The following is a 14325-nucleotide window of genomic DNA, read 5'->3' on the forward strand; positions in this document are numbered from 1 at the left end:
AACCCCAAAACTGAACCCGAAAATCCCTCCAGCGCATGTTTTTGCCACATTGTGGTGCTAAAAACCCAGAAACACTCGGATCAGTTAAATCCCCCCCCCCCCCCCCCCCCCCCCCCCCCCCCCCCAAAAAAAAAAGAAATGATTTCTCTTGACTTCAATGCAGATGAAGTAAAACGGGATCCTGCTTTTGTGCACATCGGGGTTGACCTCCGCACGACCTCTCTCTCCCTCTCTCCGTCTGAGGAATGAATGTTCACCAAACCGTTGGCCCGGCACCACATCCGCCGCCGCCACCGCCACCGCCGGCCAGCCGGCCAGCGGCCGAGGGGGGGGGCAGCACATTGGCAGTTGGCTGCAGCTTCCTCGCCAAGAAAAACATATCCAAAAACATCTGCAGCAGAGAGTGAGCAGAGAGAGGAGAGGGGAAGGAGGTTGGGGGGGGGGGGGGGGGGGGGGGTGTTGGTGGTTAGAGGGATGGGGAGATGTGGTGGAGTTGGGGGGAGTGGGTGGGGTGGGTGGGGGGGTGGGGGGGGTGCAGAGATGTGGGGGCGGCAGGCAGCAGAAGTACGTCTGCGGCTGCAAAATCTGACGAGGACTTTTGAAAGGCTGAATCCCAAAGAGAGCGAGCGCTGCTGCTGCTGCTGTCTCGGCTCGCTGCACTACAAACAGCCAGAGCCGAGACAGGAGGAGCTCCACGAGAGAGAGAGAGAGAGAGAGAGAGAAGGAAAAGAAATAATTATATTGATAACCCGCTCCGTGTGTGCTATACCTGACTAACGTTGCAGATGGGAAATATTTACAATGCAAAAACAAAAAGAAAAAGTGCAGGAATATTCAGTGTTGTTATTTGAAACGTTTTCATGGTGTTAAATGCTGCATTTCATGGAAAGGCGCTCATTGAAGGTTGCAGTGTGTGTGTGTGCGTGTGTGTGCATGTGCATGTATGTGTGTGTGTGTGTGTGTGTGTGTGTGTGTGTGTGTCTCTGTTTGACTCTACATGGCTTTCTTTCTTTTCTTCTTTTTTTATTGCTCCAGCATTTCCACATAATATTTATAATATTTTTCCCCCCCCACCACTGTCACGGTGTATTTGTGTGTGTGTGTGTGTGTGTGTGTGTGTGTGTGTGGGGGGGGGGGGGGGGGGGGGGGGGGTTTGAAAAAAATAAAAAATAAATCTAATTTACAATTAGGGCCGTGTGTTTACACATCCGCACCTCACATCACCTCCTCGTGCGAGCGTCAGTTTTTCTGGATTACGTTTTCCTCGTGGAGTCAAGCGACGAGGGGGGGGGAGAGAGCGAGAAGTAAGAACTGTCATTTGTTATGCTCCAAATCACGCTGAACACATCCCATAATTGCCTCTCATTCAAAAGATGCCTGAAAGCCCGAACTCTCCCACCTTCAACCTGGTCTTGGGGGAACGCTTCAATCTGCGTGGTTGTTAATCCCGTTTGGAAACAGCGGTAATCTACGCACGAAGGCTGGAGATCTCGTCCAGACTCGGCACGCCGCGACCACGGAAAACGGGATTTGGGTCTTATCCCCTTGCTTTGCTCAGCTAAATCTCATCAACAACAGAAACCCCCCCCCACAAAAAAATAATCCCCAAACACTGAGCTCTCGTTCCACCTTCCATAAATGTGATGAATGTATATATGTAGAAGCATCACATATTTCCCCCCCCCCCCCCCCCCCCCCACCCCCCCACCCCCCACCCCCGCTGTGACTGCATTGTCGTGCACACGTGAGGGCTCCATGCGGTGGCCATTGTTTTTCACCCTGTCTGAGGCATGAATCATACTCAGCCTCGCTGGACAACGTGATTCATCAGACCCTCGGTCGTTTTGTCCCTAAAAAAAACCCAAATGGGTCACGTTTAGAGAAAAAAAATTGAATTGCAGAAAAGAAAAGAAGCAAATTAAGGGTGAAAGGTCACAGCGAGGAGACGTTTCTTAGTTCTTATTTATTTTTTCGCTGCTGCGCCGCTGTACCCGCGTACTCTTTTTAACAATATGCGTTTTTTTTTTAACCGTTCTCTTTTTAATTTACCCGACACCTGAATGCTTCCCCTCTGTGTTTACTCTCCATCGCCTACACACTTTCACAATGTGGCACAGGGACGCCGATAGATGGAGCTGTGGGTTTTAGGAGGAATAAAAGAGGAGGAGGAGGAGGAGGTTGGGAGGAGGAGGGTGGGGGAGACTTTCTCAAGACTTGGAAGTTGAGACAAAAAGTGTAGAAGAGCCACCGCTGTGTTTACATCTGAGGGTAACGCCGGGTAACACAAACGTGGTGTGACCTCGCCGACTGCGTCGCCATTAAGTTAATGAAGGCTTCTTGATGATTCAGGGAGAAAAAAAAAAATATATATATATATATATATTTTTTTTTAAGAAGGCAGTGGTCACTTTACTTAAAAGGGACGGGGGCGATGTTGCAGGAAAACACACTCTTGGGACTAATATGTTTATATGTGTGTGTGTGTGTGTGTGCGTGTTTGTGTGCTGATTTGCAGCACGTGCTGGTGGGCGTGTGTGTGTGTGTGTCTGTCAGGTTTCCTGCTGCGCGGTGCGGCTGGGAGCCCGAGCGAGGGTAAAATTCCATTCTCTCGGCGGAGCAGCATTCTGCATGAGCCAATTCCCAGGAGACACTGCTCTGCATGTCCTCCAGACAGCCAAGCTGAGGCACAGGCTCAGGCTCGCTTATTAACTGACCTGAGGGGGGGGGGGGGGGGGGGGGCGGTGGTGGTGGTGGAGGTGGAGGAGGGAGGGTAAGGAGGGAGGAGTGGAGGGAAGGAGGGGTGGGGGGGGGGAGATGGAGAATGGAGGAGGAGGTGGGGGGAGGGGGAGCCCAGGGAGGCAGGAGGAGGCGGTGGGTGAGGAGGGAGAGGAAGGGGGTGGTGGTGTTGGGAATTATGGGTTTGTGTGTGCATGTGTGTGTGTGTGCGTGGGAGTGTGTGCGAGTCTGAGTGTGATCAGGGGTGATGGGTTGTGGGGATATGAGTCTGTGTGTGTGTGTGTGTGTGTGTGTGTGTCGGAGGCAGAGCTGGTTGAAAACATTAACCCTTTGCTCGCCGAGCTGCACAAAATGCAGCTCAAGAAAAGCAGAGTGTGGATGCCTCACACGCTGCCGTGTGTGTGTGTGTGTGTGTGTGTGTGTGTGTGTGTGTGTGCGTGTCGCCACCTCGTCGAAAAAGGGGGCCGCAGGTTCCTCAAAAGCCCGGTTAATCACTTTAAAGATGTAGTTTGCCTTTTTTTCCCCCTGAACTTAGCAGGATTTCATTCTACCAGCTTTGTGTCGACATCTCCTTCTTTGTCTGTATCTGGGCGTCGCGCTGCACCTCCCAGAGTTCAGGGTGCGCAAATATGATTTTTTTTTTTAAAAACTCCACACACACGGGGCCTCCTTTCAGAAATAGAACTAAAAGCCTCCACTTGCTGTATTAATCTATTTACACTTAATTCGTCATCCCCGTGTGCAAATATTAGTTTGTAGTTTTCTGTGTGTGTCTTCCCATAATTGCTTGACACGACTGTAAGACTCATTTGTCACCGGTGTGAGGAAAAAGGCATAATTGAAAAAGTGCTTTTTCAATTACAAATTTGTTTAACTTAAATAATGAAATAAAATGTGGTGCTTCAAAGTTTTACTTCTTTTTTTTCTCTTTTTTTATAAATTATTATTCCATCCAGCGGGGAAGAGGAAAGAGAGAGAGAGAGAGAGAGAGAGAGAGAGAGAAAAATCACTCACGGCAAAATGCAAATGAGCCTGGAAGCTATTACGATGCTAATGAGATTCCACCATAGAAGAAGTTGCTGCTCTGGCATCCGGGGTACATTTCATCCATATTTGGAAGAAGAAAAAAAAACAATTGTGTGCTCAAAATAGGGGACACACTTCCCAGTGTTTCACAGTCCAGAACGGTTTTTTTTGTACTTGGTCCACGACAAGCTGGAATCTGGTCCGAGTTAGATAGCGGAGGTCTTCACTTCCTGAGTCTCGCTGAGCTGCAGCTGAACCAGCAGAGCACAGCGGTAGCTCTATTTTTAGCTCTTCATCTGTCTCACGGCAAGCTCCTTTTTAAAAAAAAAAAGAAATGTATTATTAAAATCACAATCAATCTCTCCCCTCCCTTTCAAAAATATCACAAACATTCAGCACGTTAGCACCATGTTTTCACTCCAAACCCCTCCCCTCCCACACAAAACAACAACAACAACAACAACAACAAATGAGTGCGATCGTGTGTGCAAGCGACATCAAACGCAAGCTCCAACTTTATAGTGTTCTCAACGCTGCGCTGTGTGAAAAAAACGGGATAAGGAAACGGTGCGTTCAGGTGCCAAACCTGTGGCAGGCAGGCAGGTAAGGTAGGTAGGTAGGGAGATAGGGTGCGTTACCATAGTAACAGCGAGAGGGAACCCAGCTAGAAGCAGCAGAGTGTCTATATGTGCGCTGACCCATTTCCATTCTCACCCACAAGTGTTTTGTCTCCCTCACTTTGCAGGTTCTTCACGACTAAAAGCCCTTCTCCTTCCATCCTTGATGCATTTTCTGCGTTTAACAAATGAGACATTCAGCAGACACGTGTGTGTGTGTGTGTGTGTGTGTGTGTGTGTGTGGGGGGGGGGGGGGGGGGGGGGGGTACACTTGGTACACTCTCAAGGTACACTTGGTTTCCGATTCAGTTCAATTCAATATCCTTTCAACTTTGTTGTCCCTGAGGGTAAAAACAGCCCTGTGTGAAACAGGAGTAAAAAGATGAATACAAGAAGTGTGTAAGACAAAGTCATGAATTAAGAACATTTTAATCTATTCAAGTGCACCAACACAAAGGCACCACGGGCTAGAGTTAATTAATAAAAGAGTTCCTTCTTTTCTCCATTTAGTGGACTAAAACTTTTAGTTGGAAATGTAAAAAATAAATAAAATTAAATAAAAGAAATCACACGCGAACGATCTGAAGGTGAAGGTTCAGGCCCGGGAAAACATTCCCGGTCAGATTTAGTGAGACATTATTGGTGATTGACATGTTCAAGCAGCACTCAAGATAAGATACTGTACATGAGAAATATAATAACAGAAATAGCCGTCGACGGAAAAGAAAAAGATTGACGAGCTTCAAAGCGATCGCTGTTGTCGAAAGTTGGGACGCGACTCAAACGTGAATGTGGTGAGTGACATTTTGCTTTTTCTTGGTTATTATCTTTGTTTGAGACGTTGCCTCTTAAAGCAACGAGCGTTTCGTGTGGTTGATCCTAAATATATTCATAGGAGACGTTGTTACATCCTGTATTTTGAATACATGACATGAACAAAACAAGTCCGTCTCCCAATAGAGTTCCTACTGATCCCATGCAGTAAATATATTTTTATATGTTTTAGTATATGAAAAAAAAGGCTAAATAAATTATTGAAATTGTAAAATGTGCATTCGTTTTGGGGACTATTTTCAGCGGTGGATTAATCCACATTTGGTGCTCTAGTGAGTATTTGGGGCAGCAGGACGGTGAATGTGGGATTGAGTCAGAATAAACTACAGTGTGTGTGTGTGTGTGCGTGCGTGTGCGTGTGTGTGTGTGTGTGTCACCCAGTGCAACCATGTGGATTGCTGATGTGGTTTTTAATCGACAACATTGGAGCTGGGACCTCTCAGGCAACACTTGTTAGTCGGACCGGTGCATTTTAACGTTCTTTAATGGGATGTGATCGACAAACACACAAAGTATCTCCATATTCTTTCACAAATATGACGCGTGTGTTCTATGAATATGGTTTGTGCTTCTGTGTGTGTTCACAGTCCGGCAGGAGAACCCAGTGTGTTGAGAAGAGGAGATCTTCTCTCACAGGGAGCCTCACATCCGGGTCCTGTTTACCCGTCATCTGCACAAAACAAGCGAGTCCCTATATTGAAATCTGCTAAATGAGCTGTTCACTTCAATGCACTGTATCGCAAGCCACACTCCACTGGTAAGCGCTTCGGGCGAGCGACCGAATCCTGTTAGAAATGTCAATTGAAAAGGTCTTGAGATATTAAAAAATGTAGTTTTTAATTAAAGGTTTATTAATAGATTTTTTTTTTAACTTTTTTTTTTTTTTTAATTACCCGACCGGATGCCTGAGGCACATTTGGATTACAACTTTTATCTCACTCGATTCAGACCGCCTCTCTTCCCCATTCAGCCATTTTGGATTAAAAGTCAGACTTCATAAATGCTGTTCATTAATTCCCAGCGCGGTTCAGTTAATGTGAGATTCGGTTGCAACGTTACGGGGCTGGTCTGAGTGTCTGTTTATTTTTAGATTCTCGTGGCTACTTTGCAGCCCCGGCCTAATCTGTCACGGAGGAGAACATGGAGGAAAATCGTAATCGCTGTGCCCAAAAAATATATATATATATTTCCAATGCGCTGCGGTGTGTCTGGTTCATAAATTCAACATGTTAGTGACACATACTGTCACAGTAAATGATGTTATTGACACGTGCTGCATGGCGCGGAGTGTAAAATTGGTGAAATAAATTAGAGCCAGCCTTGTCTGCACGTGTCATTATTATGCAAAACTGCAATTTTAGGCAAATAAGTATGCAAACTAAGCACAGAAATGTTTTCCCAGAAACAGATATTTTTCTGATCTCATATTGAATTAATGCGTTCGGTGACGGGATCGTTGAAATCGAATCAAAATGAATTATAGGCAATTTGTGAGATTTGATGATGCGTAAGCTGATCATTACTGGGTTACCTTGTTTCGACCTAATTAAAAAACACACATGCAACAAGCTCAGGTGTGTTCCCATCTGAAGGGACACCGAGTGGCAACTGTAGGAAGTGACAATATGAAGCAGAAGTCCTCCGATGGCGATTAATGTGTGACGGTTTGAATTATACAAGGTGTGTTTTCATGGAAATTCTTAATTGTGGGCTTTGATTTCCTTTCCGGAGATCACCTGTCAATCAAACTGTGTGGGAGGTATTTTGATTCTCTTGAGTTTCTGTAGGTGGCGCTCTTTACTCTGCGCGACACAGTGGCTTCCTGGTCTTAGCTGGTGGAAATGTAAAACACTTAATGTGCAAAAAGTATACTTTATTTTCTGGAAAGACAAGTGTAAACAAATATATCCGCGCACAAGTCGTTCCCATTAGAAGGACTTTATCATTTCGAGCACCAGGCTCTTCCTCCGACTTCTCATAATACAGAGTCAGCTGCATCTTAAATACCCATAATGCATATACAAAACACACCTGACATCATCAAATAGTGGTCAGACAAATATATTATAATGATAGATCAAGGCTAACTATGCTAACATATAGGGTGACGCGTTACAAGGACAATTATGGTATAGAAAGGAAGATACCAGTGGGTACATTGAAACCAGTTACTCCCCTAGTCAGTATTCAATAAAGGTAAAGCTAAATAACCTCCATCTATATTAAAGGGAGCCCAGAGACATACAAGAGGATTACAACGGACATTCCCATTTGAATCAACACGGCTGGATGGTCAGAGCGGCGACCAGCTTTCTGCGAGATTCTGCAGTAGCGGCGGTAACGAGCAGCGGAGGAGCGAAAGTAAACGAGTACAATTTAACAACTGAACGCCTCGACCTGCACACAGTTGTCCTGGGAAAAGCACATTGCTACCGTCGGACGAGTGACGGCTACGTCCGACGCGTCAAAGCACGGCGGCGTCAACAAGCTAGCTAGCGGACAGCTGGCTAGTTAGCGAGCTAGCTAATTCCACAATGCTTCGTGTCAGCATTAAAGCATAAAAAAAAGCTGAAAAACATATTAAAAAAGCAAGGACATTGCAAACACACGGTGTATATTCCTAATAATGTTGAATAAATGCTGTTCTAAAACATGAATACTGGTTGTACCCGGATTTATTTGGGAACTTGGAAGTGATTAGTGTGGTATGTGGTGGTTACAGGGGCCCAAATGCAAACTTTTCCCCCAGGGCCCCTTAATGGTTTAAACAGGCCGTGATCAACTATTGTTTTTTTTAAAAACGCATTGAAATTGGCATGCAGAAAGTTTAATACCCGTATTTGAGCCGTGCGACGACGACTCTACTGTACCACTGAATGTAAAACCTTGAATTTGCTAATCTTACACTCTGCGGCTTCGCGGTAATGACGATCCATTACGGACCTACCAGTGTGCGCACGTTACTGAATTAAATGGGAAAATCTGACGTGTTTCACATGTTTTGACTTGTTAACATTCAGAGTGACATTGTGGATTGCAGGCGCTCCACTGCAGCAGACAAAGCAGAGAGCCCCCCCCCCCCCCCCCACACACACACACACACACACTCACACTCCCCACCACCCCCTTCTACCTCCTCTACCTTCACTTAATCAAAAATGATGCCACTTGGTGCATAGCCAGGTACTAAGATTATGTCATTAGCAGCATCGACTGCAGGAAACACGATCAATACGCTATTATGAAATCATGTTACACATAAAATGGGCGGTTTCTTTTTCACGAGTGCAGACTCGTCAGCTGTGTTGCTCAGCACGCTCTCATCAGCCCGCTGCGTCTTTAACTCCCAGAGTTTAGATGTTTGGCGTGTTCATGAAGAAGAATATTCAACTTGTTACTCACGACGAGATCTTCTTTCATTTTATTGTTGGTTTTTTTTTTTTTAACAAAAGGATTTTACATTTAGATTTGTTTTTAGACGATCTTCCAGAAAACATGAAATTACCTAATTAAGTTATTTTCAGAATAATAATAACAGTAGTATGATTTTGATAGCACTGGAGATAAACATCTTTATTCAAAGAGTTCAAACATTCCTTAAAACCAAATATATTTCTGATATGCCGCAGACACGCGTTGTTGTTCTAGTCAATATGTCCATCCCATAAATTCATATCTGGCATTGTAACAGAGCAGTTTGAATTGTTCCCCTTGAACCCATCTGCCCATTGTACTATTCGGGGACCAATCAGTTTTTGGCAAGTCCTGGTTTCATATCATTAAAACCTTTTTAATATGCTGGAACGTGATGATGCTTCTTCCAGGAATTTAAAGAAAAGAAGAAAAAAAAACCTATAGATTCTTTAATTTCCCTTCTCAACCACAATGTGACTTTCTTTTCTTTATGCTTCCACCACACACAAACGCACGTGTGCAAACTAAAAACAATGCATTGATTGAGACCAGAGAACACACAAAGAACACACTCGCGCACACAGAGATCTTACTTGAACTTTGCAAGAGTGCAAAAAAAACAAAAACTGAGCGTAGTTCTTGAGGGGGAACAGGAAACGACTTCCCTCCTCCCCCTTCAATTCTACTCCCCCCCCCCCCCCTCCCTCTCCTGTTCCTCCCCCTCCTCTTCTTCCTCCTCCTCCTCCTCCTCCTCCTCCTCCTCCTCCAGCACCACTCTATAGCAGCGAACTAGGCAGGCCAACTTGCAGAGTGCAGCTCCGACTCGACAGCGGCTGCTTCCTCCTGGAGGGTCTTCTGGAGAGCATCGCGCTCCAATGTGCGCCGCCGTGCCCGCTGGATGTTGAAATCGCACCGCCGCGCGCCTCGCCAGGAGCCACCATGTCCAACTCAACCCCCGACCCGTTCTACTCGTCTCCGTTCGGACCCTTCTACAGGAGGCACGCGCCCTACATGGTCCAGCCCGAGTATCGGATCTACGAGATGAACAAGCGGCTGCAGACGCGCACAGAGGTGAGAGCCCCGAACCGGGGGGAGGAGGGGAGAGGAGGGATGTAGCTGCCGCGGTACCGACGGGAGGGTGTAGCGGGGGGGGGGGGGGGGGCTGCGGAGGGTCCGGTGCGGCCGTGGAGGGACGGGATGTTTGGGGGGCTGGAGGGAGAGAGAGAGAGACTCGGGTCGGCATCACGGTCTGTCAATCAGGAGGTGCAAAAAAAGTGCCAAACATTCCTGAGGTTGAAAGTAAACAGGCTCCGGTGTGAAGACAAATACCATAATCTGAAGTAATAACCCCCCCCCCAAAAAAAAAAAAAACAAAGAAGAAGATGATATGTGGAAGAGATGCGTTCACGTGGCAATTTAATAAGTTGTTTTAAAATGTAAAAATCACGACTTGTGCCCCCCCCGAGTCTGAGATCCACCTGAAGTGAAAACATCAGGTGAAACTGTGAATATACGGAATGTGATTTGAAGACTCATCAGATTAAGATGCACAGCTGTTTGGCCAGTAGAGACATATTACTAATACAGAATGTTATATTTACACCCGGTTGCATGAGGCTAAGTAGCTGTTTCACGTGCACTTAAATAATGTGCATATATTTCCATTTCGCCCCCCCCACACACACACACATATTTGCATATGTGTTTGGTTAAAAAACTGCAACAGCTCAAGACCGACATGAAATGCAGAGTTGTTTTCCCACTGTGGGGTGTGTGTGTGTTTGATGTATGCTTCATGCTTCATGCTTCATGATTCATGATTCATGATTCATGATTCATGATTCATCACTGAGTCTGTGCGGATGAAGTTTTTCCCTCAATGAAAGTGACCCCTCATTGCAAAGTCTGATGAGTGTGACTTCCTTTCAGTTTCCTGATGCTTCAACTAGTTGGCTGCTCAGCCAGTTGTGTGTGTGCGTGTGTGCGTGTGTGCGTGTGTGTGTGCGTGTGTGTGTGTGCAGTGTGATTCAGACTTAAACCTTTGGTGATCCCGCTGTGAATTAGCCAGCATCTGTCTCCAGCGTCGCTTCTGTGATCTCAAATGTGTAAATCTGCCGATTTAGAAGTTCACCCCAACATGTGAGGTTTGTCCTGGAGTCGCGTGTTTAGGGGAATAGAGAGCAGCTGAATGCGATAGAAAGCACCTTTTAGCAGCCTAACTGTTCACTTTTTAAACTATAAAAAGGGGCTGCAACTAGGGACTCTTTTCATTATTGGTCTACTAATTGGTTCTGAATTCATAATTCATAATCGTGCCAATAGAATATCAGTAAATAGCACAAAAAAAAGGGATCTCTCCATCACGGGTTCTCAGAGTGGGTGACCTCGAACAATGTCTTGCTTTGTCTGACCTGCAGACCCAAACAATATTCACCCAACTGTCACAGAAAAATAAGAAAACCAGGAAATATGAACTGAACTAGAGAATATTGTCGTTTTTCTCCCTGAAGAAATCCCTTTTAAATTGAATTAATTCTTTATGAATTGACAAATCAATGCTTGTTTGTATGTAATTCTGTAAATAATTTGAGTTCTGGTTGCTGCTGGACGCTCGAAGGCTGGAATCTGATTCCCACTTTGAGTTCATGATTAAATATACCGCAATTCAATGATTCCATATGAAATCGTCGCAGACATTTAAAGGAAATATGTATTTTTTTTTCGAGCCCGAGCTGCTGCTGCTGCAGCAACGATGCCGACTTTCCTGAACAGGAACTTGCAACTTTAAGCAGAGCGAGGCGATGCTGAGATGCAACGGCCCGGTTTGATGCATTATTCATACGGAGTGGTCCGAGCCCCTGTGGACCTCGACACCCGCACCACACACACACACCCAGACACTGAGTGCAATCACTGTGCGCACACACACACACACACACACACACACACACACACACACACACACACACACAAACACACACGCATGCACGCATGGAACCACCGGACGTGCATACAGCACAAACGACACATGCATGAGCTGCATGATGTGAACACACACACACACACACACACACACACACACACACACACACACACACACACACACACACACACACACACACACACACACACACACACACACACACACACACACAGACGTTAAGCAGACGCACATCAGTTTAAACCATTACCTGCATCTCCTCTAGACTAAATTACATGATTGCATAATCATGTAATTTGTTTTTTTAATTTTGTTCCTTGTGGTGTCGGTAGCGTCTCCATTCTCCTCCTCGTCTCCCGTCTTCAATGGAAGGAGTGTACAATAACGTCTTCCCGTCAGCTGGGTGTGTGTTTGTCACTGTGTGTTTGAAAATGCAGGTGGGGGAAATATAATGAGGGAGAAATAGTGTCTTTATAGCTCGGGGAAAATAAATGCATCCAGCTTTTGAAATTTGTTTGCATCCAGATGTGCCATATATATATATATATATATATATATATATATATATATATATATATATATATATATATATATATATATATATATATAAATACATATACATACGGCTCAGTTCAGGCTTTTAACGAAATTATATAGCAATTATGCTCGTGAATGCATAACTGTAGCCTTCAATTTACACCTTTTTGCATGGGGAAATAGTTGAAAAGATTGTAATGGAAATCCGTCCTTACGGAGCTCAATGCGGAACACGACATTGTCTCTTTTTGAAAACTCTACTGAAAACATATCCATATGCTTGGTGAAGGTTTACTTCCTGTAAAGCGAGGGTCAGCTGCCGGTCCCTTAATGATGATGCGTGCCTGAAGGGGTCATGTTCTGCCGCTCAGTCCAACTCCTACAAAGACGACTTCGACGCGGTGTCAGTGTCGGCGCTGGGCCCACGACGACTGTTCGTACAAAAACAGGAAGTTTGGAATGTTTCTTGCCCAAAAATCTGGATTCCATTAGAGGAAAAAAAAAAAAATAGCTGAACTGTCCTGGCGGATTGTTTGTCTTGAATATTTCATCAATGTTTTTTCGCTGCGAGCAGCTGTTGTAGATCCACATCTCTCTGTTTTTTTATATAAACTGCTGGCAGTAGAACTGGTCTTTTATTGAAGTTTGATCAACTCGGGTTTTTTGAAATTGTACGACGATCTCTAACCCCGGTGTTTTGTTGACATTGAGCTTCACCGCCTCAGATCCCACTCGCTGTGTGTGTGTGTGTGTGTGTGGGAAATAATGAATCGTTTAATGTTTTTCTTCTCTTTTTCTTCCGATTTCATTCAAACTTTCAAACTTTCACCTTTTCCTCCGCCACTCAAAATATGGAAATGAGCATAAAGCGTTGACATTACACCCGAAACGGAAAACATTTTTGAACGTTTCATATTGACGAAGCACGAAGAAATACATTTTAAAAAAAAAAGGCATTCAGAGACAAAGACATAGTGGTACCCATGTAATCAGAGAGGTGTAACACCTCTACATCTATAAGACACGGGAACATAGATTTATTCAGGATTTGGGATCATAACGCTGCAAGTAAAGGACCGTCTACAGCAACAACAATGAAAACCCATAATATTCAGCAATACTTTACAGCTGACGCATTACATAATGCATCGTCTCCCGTAGCAGGCTTCTGAAACCGAAGCAATTCTCACAAAAATCTGGAAAAGTCTGGAGCTGCCGAGGCGATAAAAACCGCCACGACTGTGTTTCATGAGCTGTTAAAAAATAAAAAAAATAAAAAAATCCCTCCAGACCCGTCGTTACGAGCAGGGAGACTTTTAAAGCGTACGGAACAAATCCAAAGAACATATAACGGCGTTAATTCCTCCGTTTTGGATTGTCAGTGTGTGAAGAGACACATTGAAGCCTTTCTTTTGGGGGGGGGGGTGCGATATATGTTTTGTTGATCCCAGTATATGAAAATGATTTTTCAAGCGTCTTAACGGCTGTCGTTTGCGTTCCTTCTCGCGCCGAGGACTTTTTAAACAGGGGGGGGGGGGGGTCGACTGGAGTCCCTCCTCTGGTAGAATCTCTTCCGTGTGTCTCGTTCATCGAGGACTCAAGGACTCAAGGACTCAAGGACACTTTGAGGAGACTTTCTTACCCCTCCCCGAGGAAACGATCGTCTGTGCGAGGAGACGTGACATGTGAATCCTGCAGGGGGTCGAAAGTAACAACTTCTAGACTCTGGTTTTACTCTTTTGATTTGGAACCTTTAGTGTGAAACGTTTGCAGCGTCCGTTAAACCCTCGGATGCTCTCGTGCCACGACAGACAGGTAAGAGTCGGGTGGAGTTCAGTGCATTGGGCAGGTTGTTTTTTTAATGCTGTTTGCTAGTTTACTTTTAGGTGTACAACATGTCCAACGTGAAGTGTTTGCTTTGAGCTGTGAGGTGGAGATCATAGGGCTGCGATACATCGTTATTCGCAGTACCCAATAATCTGTTGATTGATCTACTTTCTCGCACTAGAGAAAAACGGAAACATTATAATGTATATATATATAATGACCCCTCTCAATCATCACTTATGACCCACTAAAAAGTGGATCCTAACCTCAGTCTGTAGTTCCTTTATATTTTGTTGCCGTGTTCAGCATGTTTCTGGGTGTCGATCTCTGTAGAAACGTCCAGGTGGAAGACCGGAAGCGTCCGAGAGGAAACTCCAAAAATGGTGGCCGTGC

The 14325-nt window shown here is 45.1% G+C and overlaps 1 protein-coding gene across 8 annotated transcripts in view; it reads left to right on the forward strand.

Moving 5' to 3' along the window:
• The first annotated feature begins 9404 nt into the window (after window positions 1-9404).
• ldb2a (LIM domain binding 2a) overlaps window positions 9405-14325 on the forward strand; it is an 81246-nt gene continuing 76325 nt past the window's right edge. For all 8 annotated transcript variants that reach the window (XM_034543301.1, XM_034543303.1, XM_034543304.1 and 5 more), the window contains exon 1: window positions 9405-9698. In XM_034543301.1, the coding sequence (XP_034399192.1) occupies window positions 9567-9698 (132 nt within the window). In that variant the 5' untranslated portion in view covers window positions 9405-9566. The remainder of the gene's footprint in view (window positions 9699-14325) is intronic.

This window comes from Cyclopterus lumpus, chromosome 10, assembly GCF_009769545.1.
Source record: "Cyclopterus lumpus isolate fCycLum1 chromosome 10, fCycLum1.pri, whole genome shotgun sequence".
In the NCBI taxonomy this organism is placed as follows: Eukaryota; Metazoa; Chordata; class Actinopteri; order Perciformes; family Cyclopteridae; genus Cyclopterus; species Cyclopterus lumpus.